This window comes from Notamacropus eugenii, chromosome 2, assembly GCF_028372415.1.
Source record: "Notamacropus eugenii isolate mMacEug1 chromosome 2, mMacEug1.pri_v2, whole genome shotgun sequence".
NCBI classification, from domain to species: Eukaryota; Metazoa; Chordata; class Mammalia; order Diprotodontia; family Macropodidae; genus Notamacropus; species Notamacropus eugenii.
In genome coordinates, this window is record NC_092873.1 from 4756633 (window position 1) to 4777624 (window position 20992).

The 20992-nt window shown below is 39.5% G+C and overlaps 1 protein-coding gene across 1 annotated transcript in view; it reads left to right on the forward strand.

Moving 5' to 3' along the window:
• Positions 1-911: 911 nt before the first annotated feature.
• Positions 912-20992, forward strand: part of ZFP91 (ZFP91 zinc finger protein, atypical E3 ubiquitin ligase) — a 31875-nt gene continuing 11794 nt past the window's right edge. The window contains exons 1-4 of the mRNA XM_072638694.1: positions 912-1414; positions 7492-7523; positions 19505-19717; positions 19883-19919. Coding sequence (XP_072494795.1) covers positions 1029-1414; positions 7492-7523; positions 19505-19717; positions 19883-19919 — 668 coding nt within the window. The 5' untranslated portion in view covers positions 912-1028. The remainder of the gene's footprint in view (positions 1415-7491; positions 7524-19504; positions 19718-19882; positions 19920-20992) is intronic.

Consider the following 20992-nt stretch of genomic DNA (forward strand, 5'->3'; position numbering starts at 1 on the left):
GTATTCCATCACCGGGCAGCTTCGCCCGGAAAAAACCTTCTCAAGGCGAAACTGCATTTCCCATGATGTCATACTTCACGAAGTCACTCCCAGAATCCTCCGCACAGTCCCGGTCTTTCCTGTTCTGCCTGCAGCTAGACTCCCGACTCCGAACTACAAGCCCCAGGCTTCCCGGGCGACGGCGGCTGGACGCATGCGCTAGCAAAGAGGCGGGCTCGGGATTCACTGCAGCTCCGCCCCCCGTGGTGCCGCCGCCATTTTGATACGGACTTTCATCCTCCAGCCGATGAGCCTTTTTTTTTTCTTAAAGGAGAAGCGACAGCTCAAAAAATTTACCCCCATCTCCACGTCAGAACTGGCAGGGAGGAGGGCAGGAAGATCCAGAGAACTGGAAGAGGGGCCCAAGGCCCGGACCGAAGGCCGGCCCAGGACAGCTTCCGTGGCCTGAGAAAGAAGTGAGGGGAAGGAGGGGCTGAAAGGGCCCCGGTAGCACGAACAGCCCAGGCGCTTCGGAAGGAGTGCGCGCGCAACCTCCCTCCGGGGGCTCTAGGAAAGAGAACGCGAGGCGGAGCCTCTGAAAGCGGGGAGGGAGGAAAAAAAGTCACATTGGGACTGTCGCGAGACGCGGCCGTTTAACGGTGAAAGCGGGTGCGCGGGGGTAAGGAAACCTCGCGCGCTCCCCTGGAGCCGCCTCCTGATTGGCCAAAAGCAGAAGTGCGGGAGGTGAGGGGCAGGGGGGCACGAGGGGGCTCCTCGCGGGGGCGGATCCCGGGGAGCAGCGGAGCTCCGCTGATTGGTCAGCGGTGGGCGGGCGCGCGCGCGCCGCTGGCGGCGGCCCGGCCGTGAGTGGTGGTGCTGGCCCGGGGGGCGGGAGCGGGAGGGGTAAGTGAGGGCCGAGCGTGAGCCGGGCGGGTGGACTGACGGACGGACGGACGGACGGACGGAGACGGAGGGACCAGGGGAGGGGGCAGTGGCGCGGCCGGCTCCGCCGCCTGAGGAGGGCCGCAGGCGGGGACGGGCGAGCCCCGATGCCGGGGGGCACGGAGGAGCCGCGACCCCCGGAGCAGCAGCAGCCGGAGCTCGAGCCTGAGCAGCAGCGGCCGGAGCAGGAAGGGGCGGAGGCGGCGGCGGCCGAGGCGGCCCCGGAGCAGGAACAGCAGCAGCAGCAGTCGCCGCCGCCACCCCCGGCGGCGGCCAGTGGGGCCAGCGGCAGCCGGGTGTTGAGGGGAGGACGCGAGCGGGGCCGGGCCGCAGCAGCCGCCGCGGCTGCTGCAGCCGCGTCCCGCCGGAGAAAGGCGGAGTACCCCCGGCGGCGGAGGAGCAGCCCTAGCGCCCGGACAGGAGACGCCGCGGAGGCGCGGCAGGAGGCCTCGGCGGCGGAGCCAACCCCGGCCAAGAAGAGCTCTCGTCTCTCGTGAGTACCCCCTCCTCCTCCCCCATCCCCTTGTCACGGCGGCCGGGCCCCCCTCTCGGCCACCGTAGCTCCCGCTCCACGTGACGGCGTGCTGTCTGTGCCCTCTGCTGGCGCGGGAGGAACTTCACCTGTGTCAAGCTCTGCCCGCATGTATTAAGTGCTTGCTAGGTGCGAGGTAGTGGGACCCCAAAGACGAAAGGAAGAGCCGCCCCACCCTCGAAACTCTTACCGCCGCTTTTGGGGGGGTGGTGCCACAGGCGTATAGAAAGAGACCAGCGCCTGCCCGGCGCCGCTCTGCCCAGCCCTCTCCGGGCTTTCCTTAGGCCAACCCCCCAGCTTTGAAGCTGTAGTCAGCGTACCCCGAGAACTGTATAGAAGGGCTCACGTAACAAGCGTCCGATGCTCTACGACGCACGTGTTAGCCCCGTTTTACTGTGGCTACTTATTGACGCGAGTGACCCTTCCACGTAAGGACAGCCCCAACTTGTAAGTCCGGTGCCAGTGACCCGCCCACAGTCCCACGGCCAGTGTGTCGGAGGGGTGGGGCGGGTTTGGTATCCCAAACCCATACCGGTCCCTGGAGGCTTGAGAAAAGAAAAGTCTTCCCCGACATAGACATCTCCCAACATGGTTGTTTCCCTTCTGAATTGATCCTGATCGCCCCTTCCCATCACTCCAAATCTACCACATGCCTTCTTTTTCTCTCCTTCCACTCTGGTGTGCAACCTCAGCATTAATTTTCTTCCATGAAATCTTACAGCATTTTCTGTATTGCCCGGGAAATCAAGTCAAGTATTTATTAAGTACCTGATATCAGGGTGCCAGGCACTTGGGGATACAAGTGCAAAGATGAAAAGAGTCCTTAATAATAGCAGAAGTTACCCCTGTATACCATCTTTTATTATTACTGGCCTCAGCTTTCTCAACTTATTTTAAACCTTAGGTATCAATATCTCTAACTTTTGATATCCACACTACTTAACGTATTGTACAGGTGTCATTTGAATTAGTACATAATTGATTGATTTTTTTCAGATTTTTCTCAATTCACTCTTCACTCCTGCCATTATTTGAAGTCTAGTTCCATTTTTATTTTGACTTAGAATTTAAAAAAAAAAATTGTTGTTAAGGTTGTAAATTGTTGTTAATGCTTAATTTTTTTTTCTTTTTAAGTCAAGTAGTTATTTCTAAACTTGGAAACTACTATTAAAGTAGCTTTCCGAATTAGCTAGAAACCAAAGCATGGGTAGGAAAAATGACATTGTCAAGGAGCAAGACAAGAGCAATTAAATGTCACAATGCCTTTATATTGGAATGATCCCCATTCTATTACATCAGATTTGTTTTTTGTGCGTGGCTATTTTCAGCTTTTCAAAAGTTACTTAACCTAGCTATTTGGAATAGAGTGCTAGACCTTGAGTTAGGAAGACCTTAGTTCACATCTGTCCTCACACTTACTAACTGTGTGTCCCTGGGCAAGTTACTTAACTTATGTTTGCCTCAGTTTCCTCACTTGTAAAATATTAAAAAAATAATATTACCTACCTCTCAGGGTTGTACTGAGGACCAAATGAGCTAAGGATTTGTGAAGCACTTAGCACATAATAGGCACTTAATAAATACTTGTTTCCTTTCTTCTGAGCTTTACTTTGTTCATTTGTAAAAATGATGTTGGACTAGTTTCTGGTTCCTTCTCAGCTACCAAAGTCAGTGATCTGAAAAAAGAAAATTCAAAAAAATTAACCAGTTGAAAATATATAGACAGTCTTCAGCAAAATTTATTTAGCAACTAAATTCTTCATACTACCAAAAATATGAATAGTAGTAGTTGGAGTATGCTAGACAGAAACCAATCTACTGCAAAAAGAAAAATACATTTGCTTCCAAAATTAGGACAGATTTTAAGTCACTGAATTACTGGGAGTGCTTCTTCAGCTACTCATAAGTTATTTTTGGAATAGCATAACCATTTACTCTAGTAAGTACAGTTATTTTTGACCTTTTGTATCAGATTCATCAAATTCAATACTGACGTGTTTCTGAAATATGAGGAAATGATTTTGAAAAGATACACCTCATTTCCTTCTTTAAAAAACAATTGAAATAATTCAGAGGCTTATAGCTAAGTCACTGGTGCAGAAATACACGTGTTATGTTGGTAGTATATACAACTATGAACATCTTGCTGGATGTAGTTGCAGTTTTCACTTGGTAGTCAGAAGAGATTTATAGTTAGCTCCTACTTTAGTCTCTTGGAATGGATGGCATGATAATAGGTAGGAGGAATTCCCACCTCCTTCCTTCCCTCTTTTACAGTGATACCCAGCTTACAAATTCACTCTTGCTCTCAGAAAATTGTCTTCATTCATTTATTTAAAGTTTGTTTTTGGGTAGATGGTATAAAAGGGTAAAAAATACTTTTCAACATTGTCCCCTTTCCCACTCACTTCTTCAAAGTATCAGTATTGCCTCTTTCCTATGACAAGATATTTTAAATTAAACTTAATTTTTTTAATCAGAAAAAAGTCTATCTTCTCAACCTTCCCACCCCAGTCATGCCCCCCCTCCTATTTGAAAACAAATGAAGAACAAAACTCATTACAAAGATGTATAATCGAGCAAAACAGATTGTTTAATTGTCAATATCTGCAGTCTGCCAGTCCCAAAGTAACTTTGGAGTGGTAACTATATCCACTGCCACAATATCTATTTCTTTTAGTGAAGGATGCTGCAGTCAAAGTTTTGAATTGTCCTTATACTCAAAAGACCACAGTATAATTTTATTAAGTCATGCTAAAGATGAATTGTGTAATGCTGTTTTTTGTGCATGGTATGGCCAGAAGGGAAGGAGTATCTTCCATTCTGGTTCTATATCTCTCCCTCTTCTAATTCACCATCTCATATCATAAATAGAAAGGATTTACATACTTGTACATACTTTCTACATTATTTCAGCCTCCAGAGTTATCTGCAGATAGTTGTGCTTAAAACATGTTTATATGTTTGTAGAAAGTCCTTCCGCTAAAACAAATTATAATTATCATCTTAATGTTAATATGCAATATAAACTCTTGGTTTCTTGAGTAGGGTAGTAAAGTTCTGATTAGTCAGGAACTTTGGTTAATGGAAAGTTGTATATACCACATTCAGTTAACAGAATTAGACCACAGTACCTGTACTATAACTTAATCCTTTCATTCAGAAAAGTTTTCAGCACTTCTGAATCATGATGAAAATCAATTGTAGGTATAAGATTGGGGGATTTGCCATTTCTGTTATTGAATTTGGAAGGTGAAGCTTTTTTTTCCCCTTTAAACAAATCTTAAATATCAACTTATTTATGTTCTTTGTCTCCTTTTGTTAAAATTAGATTGTACAGAATTTGCAACTACAAATCTTAACCTAGAGCACCAGTGAATGTAGTTATTAGGAATGCATAATTAGCCAGTTTTTATTGTAATTGAGTGGTAATTAAGTTTTCCATTGCTTTCTTGATGATTGTTTTTGCTTTGATTACATTTCTAAAGAATTGGATTGACATGCTCTGTAATTCCAAATATAATAAACATTTAAAAGATGAAAGTGAAGGATATTTTGAGATGTTATATCAATTACTTTCAAAGAGAAAATATTTTTGCATCTGAAATTAAAATTTAAGAACTAAAATTGTGCAAAAGTTTTGCTTGATTTTCCCTTGTGGTGCCAAAACCGTCCTAGTATTTTCTCTGTGTTGTGCAATGTGAGAATTACTAGAGCTAAACTTCAGGTTTGGCAAGATTATAATGCAGAAAATCAAGCCAAGGTTTGAAGAATAGTTAGTACTCAAACTGAGAAAAGCGTTTGCTTTAGCTTGACATTTACCGTCAGGTTAAGCAGGACCAGCTGTAGCTGATAGTGTGTAAACTGGAGGTCTTTTACTGTCTTTTTCAAATAACACAAAGTTAAACATGACTTATGATATGTACACAAATGTATACCTATTTGCATTCCCCTTTGGTAAGCTCTTCCTTGTGCTTCCTAATTTATTTAGGGTCCTAAAGTACGTAGACTTAGATTCATCAAGGCTTCTTTGGCCATCTAGTCCAGCGTCTTCATGAAAGGAATCTCTGCTCTCACACACCTGGGAAGGGGCCATCCTGTAATGACCAACCTTTGCTGAGACACCTCCCAGCAAGCTGCTGCCTCCGCTTCTTGGGGTGACTCCTGCTGTTAGACAGCCTGAATTGTTTTCCTGACATTAAGCCTAGATCTGCCTCATTGCAACTTTCACCCCCTGCTCCTGCTTCTTTCCTCTAGGGACAAACAGAACAGGTCTAATCCCTCCTGCATGTGACAGCCCTTCCAGTACTTGAAAACAGCCATTATGTCCACCAAAACTTCTCATGAAGCTAGACATGTCCTCATGGACTCAAGGCATTTCCCCATCCTGGTTATACTCCCCTGGTCATTGTCTAACTTAATAGTATCTTTCTCCAATGTTGCCCAAAACTATACATAGTCCTCCAGATAAAGTGTGAGGAGGGCAGAGGACAGTGAGACTCTCAACTCCCTGTTCTTGGAAGCCCTGTGCCTCATGAGCTTTCTTGGCTGCCACGTCTCATTGCTGACTGTGAGCTTACAGGCCACTAAAACTTTGAGGTCTTTTTCAGAACAACTCTTGTCTCCAGGCTTCTTCTGGTTTGTAAAGGTGACTCTTCATACATACCATGTGAAGGACTTGATGTTTATCTTTATTGATTTTCATCTTAATAAATTGGGCTCAGTGTTCTAGCATTTTTCTTCAGTGTCACCTATTGTTTGTCAGTCATTTCAGTCTTGTCTAACTCTTCATGACCTTATTTAGGATTTTCTTGGCAGAGATACTGGAGTAATTTGCCATTTCCTTCTCCAGCTCATCTTATGGGTGAGGAAACTGAGGCAAACAACGTTACTTCCCCAGGGTTACAAATTAGTAGTGTCTGAGGCCAGATTTGAACTCATTAAGATGAGTCTTTCTGATTCCAGGAGAGGCTCTCTGTCTACTAAGCCACCTACCTGCCTATGTCACCTAATAAAGGTCTTATTTAATACCATTGGGACGTTAGCCTTTGCGCCTCTAATTTTTTAACTTGTAAATACTTACAATAACAACTTTTCCATTAATAGAGATTTTTAGAAACAATGAACCCTGCTCAATATAAACTTTAAAAAATTTGTAATGTAGCTTCAAAATCACAACTATAGTATTATACTCTTTACTATTTGTGGGATATTACTTGTTCTAGGGGAACTTCGTTGTTGGTGGCCATAAGCAATTTTATGATTTATTGCTTTATATGTCAGAAAGGGGTATTTGTTATGAACAATAATGGTGAAGACATTTAAAAACCTAATTTATAAAAGTGTGGTTTGGCTGCTGTAGGGGAAAGTTGTTCCGTATATATTAAAAAATGATCTCACATTGAACCATTCTTGAAACTTTTTGGTTTTAAAAAAATTTTTAATGCTTTAATTTTAACATAAAATCACTGTACGTGCACAGGGATTTTGAGTCAGTGACTGATGTCTTCATAGAGATACATGGCAGCCACTCTGAAATTGTTAAAAAGGCCTTTCTTTTTAGGTCAGCGTAAGCACGAAATGATTATCCAGCTACTCATAAAGCAAAGTGGAATTTGCTTATGTCATAGTTTTTCTCTTTTTCAGGAATTTTGTGATATAAAAGGGTTTTCATTCATGTTTGTAGATTTATTGGCATTTAAAAGTGAATACTTTTCAGAAACATCACCTCTGCATTTGTTTAAAGTACCACATGGGCAGTACTACTTTAAGAGCTCCTCTATGGTTGCATGGCTTGTAAAGAGCCATGTATATTTGAGTGTATTTGTACACATGAGTGAATTATGCTCTGTAATTTCTGAAGTATTATTAAAAAGGGATAAGTTAATCCGCTACTTTTGAATCGTAGTGATGTTTTATTCTGCATAGTAGATGGACTACAATTTTATTTGGTTCTTAAAACAGTGTAATATGTTAATATCATAAGTGAGGAAATGCAGAAAATATTCCACTTACATTTAATCCTTCATTTCTTTCAGATGCTCAGAAAAAGTAGTGACAACCAGTAAAGGTAAGACTTTATTATCCTTCTCTTCAGGTGTGCTTTACTGGGATTAACTTGTAAGATGAGAAGAAGTAGTGTAATAATTCATTTCAGTTTCCATTTAAAGAGGCCTTTGCTTATTAGATGAAAAGTGTCCTTGGTGCTGTGATAGCTAATCAGGTGCCACGAAGACTTAGACATAAGGCTCCTCCTTTGACAGTAATCATCACAATAACCATTGGTAGGAAAACTTATGTCTTGTATGGCACTTTCCTTTTCTTTTATGACCTGTTTGAAGAATTACTAATCTTCTAGTTGATGTATTGGGTATCTCAACATTAATATAAACTGGAACTAGAAATGTAATTTTAGGAATAAGGAAAGAAGAAAAAGATCTCTTCATATACCAGGCTAGTAAATATTTATTATCCTTTTCTGTTCCAAAAGGTTAGCGTAGTGGTTCTCAGAGTGTAGTCCAGGGACTCTTTAGGGGCCCCTAAAACCCTTTTAGGTGATCCACAAGGTTAAAACATTTTCTAATAATGAATCATTTTAATTTCTAATACCACAAATATCAGTAGATAGCCACATAAACATTTATTACTGTAATAATTTATAACATACGTATGATTTTTTTACTTCAAGGAGCTGTACTAGATGTTAGGGATAACACATAAGTGAGATAGTCCTTGCCCTCGGAGCTGATAAAATGCCAAGTTTTAGAAACTGATTAATTTGCATCATCTCACCTAATCTTCCTAACAGTCCTGTGAGTTAGGTACTACAGGAATTCTTCCCATTTTAAAAAGTGGAAACCAAAGAGATTAATTATCAAGTATTTATTAAATGATTATATGTGCTGGTTACCTTACTAAGTTCTGGGGATCCAAAGACAAAAACCAAGATAGTTCCTGTCCTTAAGGAGCTTACATTCTACCAGGAAGCTAACATGCCCCTAAATAAATATACGTTCAGTGTATATGTTTATATTAGCAGCTGTGGGGATCCGGAATATCTTTATATAGAAAGTGACACTTGAAGAGTGTTAGAAGGAAATGATATTCTCAGAGATAGGGAGGAGGAAGGCAGTACATTCCAGGCATTAGGGGCAGCCAGTACAAAGTTAGAGAAATGGAGATGGAATTTCATGTGTAAGTAATGGTAAGACCAGTTTGACTGGACCAAAGAATTTGTGAAAAAGAGTAGGTTATAATAAAGTCGGAAAGACTTCAAAGAGAGCTGTATGTTTTTGGCACAAGGCCAATTGGATAATTTGTCTTGCTGGACTCTGAATGTATTTGAAAGTGGTGGGGTTTTTTTCTCCCCCTCAATGAGGGAAGGATAACTGAAAGGGACATATGATAATTGTATCCAAAATAAAACCTTGTTAGCCAAAAAAAGAATAAAGGTATAAAAATAGAATATAAGTTTTTAAAAGCAATGCTAATAAAAAATTTACACTAGAAAGGTGATACAAGATAGGGCTCAGTTGTGGAAGGCTTTAAAAGTCAAACTGAGGAGTTCTGTTTGGTCCCAGAGGCCAAAAAGGAGCATTGGAGCCATTCTTGGTGAGTGAATTATCAAAGTTCCAACTTTGATCACTGTATTGAAGTTCCTCTTAATTCTTAAGTCTGATGTTGGCTCTCGTCTTTTGCCCATATGAATAAAAGATGGAAAAGGGCTCAGATTTTTAAAGACTTTTATAGTGTAATTGGTAATAGACTTTACAGAAAAGAAACTGTCTCATCCTGAATGGATCCCTTGGTCTGTGTCAGTGTGGTGCAGGAGAAAAGGAGCTAAACTTGGAAACAGATTCTGCTTTGAATCCTTGGGCAATCCAGGTAAATCCCAGCACCTAACTGCTGGGTCTCAGTTTCTTTATCTGTAAAATGATGGTGTTAGATTAGATCACTGTTAGATTTAGATTACATTGCTGGAAGATCCCTTCCAGTTCTAAATCTATGATATATCCTCCCCTGTTAGTCATTCACTGGGTTCTCTTTGATGGCAGTTCCAGTTGTTAAATTACTTACTTAAAATTGTACTGTTTCTCTAAAACTTGAAAACCTGTAGGATATATACTCACTCTGTGCTTGGGCCTCTAGTTATTGAAGTTGTCTTTACCCTGTTCAGTACAATTCAGTACAATTGTTGAGTACAATTCAGCAAACATATTGATTGCCTGGTGTTTATAGATCACTATTGGGTACTCTGCAGGGGCAGCAAGTTTAGATAAGGTGTAATCCTTGTACTGTTGATGGCTCTAGAATACACAGACAATATGAAATAGTGATAGTATGTACAAACAAGTTATATGATTTTTTTAAAGATGGAAGCCTGCTATTCTTTGACACTTTTTTAAAACTTACTTTATTTGCACTGTTCAATATTGTTCACATGTATAGAAGCCCTTATATTCCCTTTGATTTTATCTTACTTATTTTGGGGTGGTAAGGCTTGACTACAAATAAATACCTTGTTCATGACTTCATTAGTATTGCCTTAAGTTGAGGAAGAGAGAGAGAAAGGAAGGAGCAACTGCCATTCTAGCAGGCTTGATTTTAAATCACAACTTAACACTTTATAATAATAAACATACAGAATTCAGTATTTCTCTCTAAGCCAAACAGGAGTTGTTTAGTTGAGTCTTTGTGACTCTGAGGACCACACTGTCCATGGGGTTTTCCTCATCAGAGATACTGAAGTGGTTTCCTTCTCTAGTGGATTAAAACAGAGGTTAAGTGACTTACCTAGAGTCACACATCTAGTATGTGAAATCAGATTTCAACTCAAGTCTTCTGGCTGCAGGCCTAGCACGTTGCTCTTATCCACTGAGCCATCTATCTGCCCTCTAGATCAAATCCTCCTCTAAATTTCTTCTTTTTGTTGAGGAAAGAGGATTGTCACCACAGAATCATCAGTAAATCTACCCCTCTCCATCAGGCCATGTAGTCAGTTAGTTCGTAAGTCTTACAAGGGTTCTACTTTTCTCTTGCATCTGTGTCAGCTTATCTCTGTACATATTGTTTTCGTTCCCCTAATAGAAGGTCTTTGAGGGCATGAACATTCTTGTTTTTAATCTATATTCCCAGTCTAGCACTATGCCTTGAAAATAGTAGGTGCTTAATAGTAGGGGTTGAGTTGTTGAAACTTTACAACAAGAAGGATTAAAAAAAGTGCAGACTGAAAAATGTGACCATATTCCCTGTTGGTTTGAGCATTAGAAAACTAATTTTTGCCTCAAATAACCACCATTCTTCCTCTGTGCTTAGTTTGGGTTGAACAATCCCATCCCCGTTAAGATTGTGACCTTTTTTAGTTTCGGACAGGTTTTTATGTTTACAAGGTGAGTGTAGAAGAATTCTCCTTAGGCATTTGAGTATTTTTTTTCTGAAAGGTCCAATATTATACATTTTCAGATGTTTTTCAGATTTTTTTGAATGTGCTAAGGTTTGAAGCTTTATAGGATTTTGAGTTGGAAGAGAGGGCTTAGAGATTATCTAACCCAGTTTGCTCATTTCATAGAGAAGGAAATGTTCCCAGAAAGTTTAAATGAATTACCCAGTGTCATGCAAGTAATGAGTGACAGAACCAGGATTCAAACTGGGATCCTCTGACTGCAACTCCAGCTATTTTAGCATTGCACAGTGTAAAAGTGCATTAAAAGTAAACATTGCACATGTAATAGAAAAACAAAATCTAGTTTAGTTGACTTATTTCTAACTTTCAGCATGTGTACAGATATATGTGCACATGTTTTTGGTTATGGAAAGCTTTTTCCAAGGCATTCTTGATGATCAAGATGAAAAACTTTCTTTGGATTACAGAATTGGAATGGTGAATGGCAAAAACAGCATCATTTTCTCACATCCTAGGTTCTAACTTTTGCAAAACACCTGAAACTTTGACTTGTAATCTTTATTTGCTTGTCTGACCCTCAGGTCTATTCCTTTGTTAAATGGAGGGTTTAGACTGGTGATAACTAAATTTTTTCTGACTTCTCTGTGAGCAAGGATGGTCTTCTCTTTCAGTAGCAGAATTGACAGTACCTCGATCCTTTACCTACGTATGGTAGCATGTGTCTATGATACTCTGGTTTTGGTGTTGATTCTGTCCTACCCTTGCAACTACAGCTCATGGTCATCATCGAAAAAGCATTTGCACTTATCCCCTTTTCACTGATTTACATTTTATCAATACACTCAAGGAGGATCTCTACCTCACATCATTAAGCTTTATTTTTTGCTTGTGTTTTCTAAACTAAGCGTTAGGTAATAAGGATATTGCTTGCATTAACAGTTCTCTAGAAGGAATTGTTTTAAACCTCCATTATCAAAGTGAGTATTAAGTTACTGATTAGGAGCAAAGTGAACTGGGAGATGGGAAATAAACGAGCTTCTTTTGGATCTCTTGGTGGTACTTATCTCAGACCCCGCCTTTCAGCCTCCACTGCTTTCTGATCCTGCCTAAAGGCCAATTCAAGACCCAACTTCTTTATGTCCCTAAATATTGTTTTTATAGATTGTTTGTGACCTCTCTCCCATCGTCCACAGGTATACCTAATAAAATAGGAAATCTTCTGATAGTTTTTCAGCCAATATCAAGCCCTATAAGGCATCATTTGAAAGTAATAGCTAATATTTATGTGCCACATTACAGATATTTTCTTCTATTTTTCCATTCTTAACCACTCATCAGAACTATATTTCACGTATACCTTGTTGCGGGGGAGGGCGGGATTGATTCCTTAGCTTGCAGGAAGCCTTTAAAAACTAAGCTTAATTTGTGATTTATTTTAAACTATACTTTCAAGTATTTTGAGAGTTTTATTTTGTGAATTGCCATGACATCTTTTTTTTTTGTTACTACCTTACTTCTTTAAGGTGCATAACCAACAAAGGGAAATAACTCTTGAGTCCCACAGCCAGAGAGAGTTGAGGCCAGAATGGTCTTCAGATCCAGCTTCTCACAGACTCTTGTCCTTCCAGTGATGTGCCCCCACCCTCAAATGTGCCACCGCCCCCCCCCCCCCCCAGTCCCTGATCTCTCTTTATCTCTAAAACCTTGGGGAATTCTTTTATTCCTATGATTTTAGCTACTATAAATGAATGTGATAATGTCACGGCCCTTGGTTTTTCCTCCTCCTCCCTCCCTTATGTCTAGCTCCTTTAGCTTTATAAGCAAGAACCTTATTATTACAAAAACCTGAAAATCTTTGCAGCTTCTATTCTCTTATGAAAATACCATCTTCCTGCTGTCCTAGTTGGCCTTTTTGTAGCTCCTCAAGCCAGTCTTTAGTATGTGCAGAAGTAATCTCCCTGATGTCTTTTCCGTTACTACTACTGTTCACTCAAATTTTCTTGTTCTAGTAAACCAAAGTCCTTGCCATCTTCTTGCCCATTTTTCTGCTCAATCGCTCTTGTATCTCTGCTTTCTTACTTTTCTTACTTAACCCTTTCATATTATGGGACCTATGTGAGGTTTTTGTCAGTACTATCATCTCTTGGAACAAATGATTCCTCTTCCCTGTGTGTCTTGCACCTTCACCTTTTTTATATGTAGTCTCACACAGTTTTGGTTTGTAATTTAGTGTTTTTCATTTGGTACAGATTGAGTAGAGGTATGGACAATATAGTATATTTCCCCTCTGAAGGTCTTGCCCAAAAGGAGGATAAAGCACCTCTCTTTCAGAAAGATGTGTAGGGAAATAGACAAACATATATACATCTACAGAGAGAAGTCTTTATTTGAAATATATTGATACTGTAAATATGTCTTATTTCCATAATGGCAGGGATGCAGACCAGAATCTCTCCAGATCTTAGCTTTCTTGAGTTGCTCAGTTTCATGAATTCTTTACCTAGTAACTTTGATGATGACCAGCTTTAAATCTGGCTATGCTAGCACACTCTGATAAAAAGACACACCCTTTCTCTAGGTCTGAACACATTACCTCTCTAGCTTCATGTAAGACTTTGCTAAAGTCTGCATTCTACTGACATTGCCAATGAGAACTCAGAGTAACACTTTCATGACTTCTGTATAGATACTAAATAGTTACTGGGTGGTGATAATTTCTGGTAAACATGAATTAGTACATAGAAAGCTGACCTGGGAGCCAGAGTGACCTGGATTCAAGTCCTACCATACTGATTGACCCACATACCAAGTCATACACCATACCAGGGCAATTCACTTAAACTCTCGATGTTCTAGACAATTCCTTAAGATTATCAATTAAAGAGAAAGCTCCCATCTTTGGTGACACCTGCATTGGTGCAGGGAGTTTTGTTTTCTGGAATTTCTTAACTTCAGAGAGCCTATTATTCCTAAATTAGGAATAATTTAAAACATGTCTTTTAAATAACTCTGTAAATAGGGCATTTAGGAAGAACAGAGTAACAGCAGCAAAGCATTGACTCAGATTACCGACAGATAAAATCTATGGCAATACTTCCTTCATTCCACCTTTTCCTAAATGATTGATTCATTGCTTTAATTACAGCTTCCCTAGTGGAATTTAGTAGAAGGAAGTAAATTGAAGAATTTTTTTTCTTAATTGAGCCAATAAACTTCCATGGATGTATAAAATTCTTCCTGGTGATTGTACCTCTTTTGTCTGAATGACAGAAACTTATATAGAGAATTTCTTCATTGTACGGTTCTGTTTCAGGGTCTCTGTATTGAGATAATGTTTCAATAACCATATGTTGTAATAATCAGAAAATGTTTAGGGATTCTTTTTCTTCATGAAATTGTTATTTGCAACTATAAAATTGCTTTTTTAAAATACTGCTTTACAATTTGCAAAGCGCTTTACCAATATCTCATTTTAAATTATGTATTAAGCATTAAGCAACTCTGAAAGCTAAAGACACTGGAGCCACCAAGTCTGCCTTTGTCAGCTCCCTAACTGCACAATGCTCTGGCCTGACTTAGTGCTGATCATATAATGCTTATGTGTAGATTTGGGTGGCCTCTACACTAAGCTGACCATTTGCCAGTTACCAAAATGAGGCTTAAAAGATAGTAGATGTGTTTGGGAGAGCATGTGACTGGTATATATGTTAGTGCAACTAAAATTCACACAAAAGCCTGGATCGCCAAAGAATTTGGAATAGACCAGAAAAGTAAGTTATTTCTACTTCTCTTCAACCTGATTCTGACCCAGTTCCCCATCTCACTGCCCCTGCTCCACAGAATCAACCACTTTTATTCAACAGTTTAATCATGAAAATATCCTTTACCTGCTCTATAAGTGGGGGAGAGGGTGTGCTCATTTAAACCATAGTTCCCAAGATAGAATTTCTAATAAACAGATTTAATCTGTTACCATATTTAATAGTTCTGTTGACTGTTAAAAATACATTATCTATTTCTGTTTTCTTCATCTTTGTGTTTTAACATTTATTCTTTAGGACAGATTCATTTGAAAAATTGACTGTTCGCTTAGTTTACCAAAAATATCTAGCATCATCATGTTCCACTGTGGGGGAAGTGGGGGTAGAATAAACTTAAATTATCAGCATGAACTTTATGCAGATATCTTAGGAATTCTGAAATGTCTATTTAAAATACACACACACATACACACAGAAATCATATAATTTCTTAGGGAGTATTGTGACCCACTTACTCATACAGCTGGTTCTTTGAACTTGAATTTCTTTCCTGATCTGTCAAAAATAAAGGGGGTTGGTAGAAGTACTGTTGAAAGCTATAACTACTTTCAGTTATATGATCTGTAAGTGATTTTCTGATCTTTGCCGTTCATACGGCAAATAATTGTCTGAAGTTCTGTGCTACCACTAGGGAGGATAAAAATAAGACATAGTCTCTGCCCTCATGGAAATTGTATATTATCTCTCAGTAGCAGGGAGATAAGATGTGTACACAAGTAACCATAATGCAAGGTACAGTATAAAAGTGCAGTAAAACGGTACAAAGTCCCATGGTGATTTAGGGGAGAGAATCAGGGAAGGCTTTGTGAAGGTAGTATTTTGAAAGCTAGGCGTTTTAGGTCCACACACTTTTTGATCCAGTGACACTGGCCTCCTGGCCATTGCATGAGCAAGACACATACGCTCCATCTCAGCATTCCCTCTGGCTGCTCCACATGTCTGCAATGCTCTCCTGCCTCCACTCCAGCTACTAACCTCCCTGGCTTCCCTTAAGTCCAAACTGAAATCCACTACAAGAAGCCTTCCCTAACTCATCTTAATTCCAATGGTTTCTCTCTTCTAATTATTTTCTATTCATTCTGTACATAGCTTGCTTTGAATATATTTGTTTGCAAGTTCTCCCCCTCCTTCCCCTTCCCTATTAGATTGTAAGCTCCTTGAGGGTAGGAACTGTCTTTTGCCTTGTTAATATCCTCAGCACTTAGCATGTGACTGACACATAATGTGCACTTAATAAAGATAGAAGCTAGACAAAGGCCCTGAAATAAGCATTCTAAGAAAATGGAACATTCTGAACAAAAACATTGAAGTAGGAAAACTTTGGGACTTATTCTGGGACTAGCAGTTAGTCCTATTTTCCTGTTGTCGTAGCTGAACAGGTAGGTGGCTATCAAATTCAGAGTTTTTTCTTGAAAGAAGGTAGGAGGTGTGGTTTGAGTTTCAGTATAATTCAGTATAATTCCTAATTTTGGTAAGAACTAAAACAAAAAACATTAAGTATTTCTACAGTGCAGTTTAGATATGAGACAATTTGTTCCTTGCTTTCTAATCAAGTAAGGACATGTGAGACACATGTGCTTTTAATATGTAGTATTTCCTGAGTGCATCAGAGAGTTAAAAAAAACAAAATAATGTATGAACTCTAGCCAGAAAGGTTGTTAGTCTTTCTTTCCTTTCAGGTCAAGAAAGGGCATCTTAGAGAAGATGGTATTTGAGATGGGCTTTAAAAAATAAAGGAGTTTAGCAAATGATTGTTTATTGATTTAAATAAAGACGCAGAGGTGAGTACTTTCCAGAGGGGCTGACTAACTTATAAACAAGATAAAAAGACATAAAGATGTCTATTTTGACCTTTATAGATCACGTGGAGGAGGCTATTATGAGATAAGGTTGGAAAAATAGGGTTGGACTAAATTGTGGAGGGCCTTGACTGCTGGGCAGAGGAGTTTGAACTAGATTTCATAGATAGTTGAAGCTCCTGAAGATTTTTGAGTTGAGTGATGGTGGCTCGGTTTATGTATAAGAAAAGTTGTTGTGGCAAATAGAGCACTAGGTCAAGCTGGAAAACATATCTTAGAGTAATAGCAGTAGGAATTGAGGGGGAGGGTATTTTAAAAATAGAATTGATAGGTCCTGGTGGTTCCTGGATAGAGAACAATGCATGAACGAGAACCCCAAATTTATGAACATGGGAGGCTAGGTGAATGAATATTCACCACTAATTGAAATACATTTTACTAAGTGGTATATGTACGGGGATATGAAAATACAGGATTATTTGAGGGGAGAGAGTAAACACTTCCTATTAGGTAAATCAACTTGTATGTTGTATGTCTGAGCTTAGCCTTGAAGGAAAGTTAAGGAATTTGAGAGATAAGGATAAAGAATACATTCCAGTCATGCCATATGCAAAGATGCAGAAATCAGGAATCAAGAGCAAGAAACAGCTACTACAACAGTAACTCTGTAAAGGTAGATTGGGAGCCCGAATGTAGAAGAAGGTAGATGCCAGAATCCTAGGCATTACTGAACCACTGAAGCTTGTGAGCAGAAGATTAACAAGGTTAGACAGGTGTTTTAGGAGTAATTGGAAAATTGTGTGGAGGGAGAGACTAGAGAGAGGCCAGATTAGAAGCAAAAACTAAATAAGCTGCTATAAGAGTTGAAGCAAGAAAGAATGAGGCCCTGGATTCTGGTAGTGGTGGGGGGAGTGGCCACGCCACAGACAGTAATGGAGTCAGGAGATTGTTCTAGAGAAAGATTAAGATTAGATATATATGTTTTGGAAACAATTGAACTCAATTGACTTGATGAATTCAGGAGTAGAGGTTATGGAGTGAAAGAAAATACCCAGGACAGATCCTTAGGAATGCCCTAGGGATCCACTTAGACTATCCTAGCCAACATGTAATGGTTGGAAGAGAGATGATGATGATGCAGTAAATGACATTGAGAAGAAATGATCTAGGAGAAGCAGAAAAGAGTAGTATCATACAAACTTAGGAGAATATTCAGAAGCAGAGAGAAGGGTGTCAGTGTCACCCTCTTTCTGTTAACAGTATCAACAGCTCTATAGAAAGGCCAAAGAATGAGAATTGAGGGGGAGAAAGAGACCCATCACATTTAGCAACTGCGATTATTATTTTTTCATGAGTGATATAGTCAGAATTCAAGTTGTAAGGGGTTGAGGAATAAATGGAAGGTGAGCCCAGAAATGGTGGACTCATGGTAGCTCATTCTTTTAAAAAGTATGACCATGAGACATACAAGATGATTGCAGTATCAAGTTAAGGTCTTCTAAGATTGAGAGAGACCTTGGCATGAAGAAAAGAAACCAGTGGATAAGGAAGTTGAAGAGAGGAAATAATAGATGCGTCAAGCAAACAAATGAAAGCTTGGTATTGGCAAGGAGAAGGGCCCCTTCATGAGAGATAGAAGTGGAGCAGAGGAGGAAAAGAGTAGGGGTGTTCTGTGAAACAGGGGAGAAAATGAGCATTGTAACTAAGATGGCCTCGAATCTCTGTTTTAGCAACAAAGACCTACTTCTAATGAGAGAAGAGAAACATGCATAGGAATGCATTTAAAATGAAATACCAAAATATGGATACTTAAATGTATTTAAAATCAGCTTCACAATTTCAAGATTTCAGAGGAAATAGTTGAAGGCATAGTCAGTATGAAAAAGAATCTCCATTATGACAAAAGTAGTCAAAAATACTGGAAAACAGGCGTGCAGATACTTTGTTAGTGTAGCCAATATTTAGAAAGTGATTTGGAGCTACACCCAAATAAAGGCAAGTCAACAAATATTAAATATCTCCAGTGTGCCTGGCACTCTGCTGATAAATGCAGGGGATAGAAAGAAAAAGGCAAAAGATACAGTATGATGGTGGCAAAATCATGCAAAGCAATGGGTACAAGCACACATACATACGTACATACAGACATACGTACATACACACACAGAGGATAAATTGGGGGTAGTCTGAGAGGGAAGGTACTAAGATTAAGGAATATTAGGAAAAGTTTCTTGCCTAAGGTGGGACTTTGGCAGAGACTTTTTTCCCCTTCAGTAAAGCATGCATTAGGCACATACTAGAACTGTGCTAAGTTCTGGGCATACAAAGAAAAGCAGAAGTCTGTCCTGCTCTTCAAGAGTTCTTAATCAGGTAAGAGAAATAGCTGTCTACGGATAATCAAATAGATTGTAGAATAGAAAATAATCAAAAGAGGGAAGGTACTAGAATTAAGAGGGATTGGGAAAGGCTTCCAGTATAAGGTAGAATTTTGACTGGGACTTAAAGCCTGGAGATAGACTGTTAGGACCTCATAGGATACATGCAGCAAAGTTAAAACTATACTTTATGGCTTTATGTAGATTTTAATGGAATGCTGTGGTGGGCACATCATTTGTTAAATAAGCCTTTATTAAGTGCCTGCAAATATGCTAGATAGGCTTTAAGATCATTGAGCTGTTGAAAGAGAAAAATGAATTCCTGTCCTGTTTTTCATTGATAATTTTAAGTCTTTTGCATTTGTGATCTTCCTATGATCACCACTTAATTATTGGTTCCTTCTATTCTTGATAATACAGAAAAAGTTAGAATGAAATAATTTGAGTTATACCTAATTCTTTTCATTCCTCTCATAGTATAGCATCTTTTTAGCAGACCAGATGATGGCTAAAATGATAATCTTTTTTTAAAAGCGTAATATCTAATTTTTATCCTGCCTTTATTGGATATAAAAATGGCATCAGACATCAAGGCTAAGTTTCATGTAACTGTTAACTCACAAAAGTACATTGTGTGTCCTTTTTTATCTCAGATCCCAAGGAAGAGAAGGAGGAAGAAGACAACTCTCCCCTTACACAGGAAGTTCCCATTGCTACTCCTCGGCCCAGCCGGGGCTGGCGCAGCAGCAGCAGGACCGCTGCCTCACGCCAGTGTGATACAGAGAACACAAGAAGTTCAAGATCCAAGACTGGCTCCTTGCAGCTGATCTGCAAATCAGAACCCAATACAGAACAGCTTGAATACGGTATAGTGAAAGTGGGAAGTGGTTGGAGAAGAACTAATTGTCAGATAATTTTGGCTAAAGTAGCTTAACTTGGGAAAAGAGGAGCTTGCTTTTTTGAAATGATACTTTATGGTTCTTTTGTCAGCTTAGACAGAACTAATAATATGTACATTTTTTTTTCTCCAGAGATCACAGAAGAACATCAGTCTCCTGGTGGAGTAAGGTAGGAAACTCCCTAGATGTACTTTTATTTTATTTGAGACCATTGAATATATTCATATTAAATAATTCAGATGTTTATTTTCCATTTGAAAGGATGTTTAGCTGTCAGTGAGAATTAAATGTTAATTTAGATTTTGTTTTTCTCCATTTTTGCACTTGCTAATTGATAAATGATATCTAAAGCTTCATTTTCTTCATCTACCAGCAAAAAGTTTGGACTAAATCTGTTAAGATCCCATAATCCTATTTGTTTTCTGGAATAGCGACTCCCTACGTTGAAAAATTTTATTTTGATATTTTTAAAGCCCATTCTTGAGGCTTTCTTAAAACAGTCATGCAACTTCTTTATGCAAGGAGATTAATGGGGTGGGGGGTCGTCATTTGTTTTTGTTTTGTTTTGTTTTTTAACAGATTTAGCCTTTCTTCCATTTTATTTAGAGGATAGATACATTCAAATATAGTAGTGTAGCACCAATCCAGTATTCACAGCACCCATGTGGCCATAAACATCCTGCCACAATTCTGAATCACAAACTACCCCAGACTCTCCACATGGAAGACAAAACCAAAATGTTTATTCAGACACCAGAAAGCCAAATCCATCATAGTAACAAAAATCTATACACAATAACAATGCAGAGAACAACATTATCCCCACACTTTCCCCCTGCTTGTCTTCCCACAAATCGGGTCCATTAAACAAATCACAAGCAGGCTCTCTTAAACAAAATGCCCTTCTCTTACAGCCAACTACAGGCTTACTACCTGCCTCCTTCCATTCTGACTGTGCTCTGATTTCTTCTCAGCTCTGCAATAGCTCCCCCTCTTCCTGTTCCACCTACTCAGCAAACTCCTCCCACCACAGGCTCCATGTGACTCAGGCAGGTCATATGGGCCTATTAATGAATATGAAAGATCTTCCCATTTAAATTAACCATTACAAGCAGCAGTTTCCAAAACTGATGTTAAATAACCCTAGAAAGTTTTTAATAATATAAACGGGGTATCTCAGACTTCTCAAAACAGTTCCTTTTTTTTTTTTTTTTTTTAAAGCTTATTGCTTATTGTTCGTAA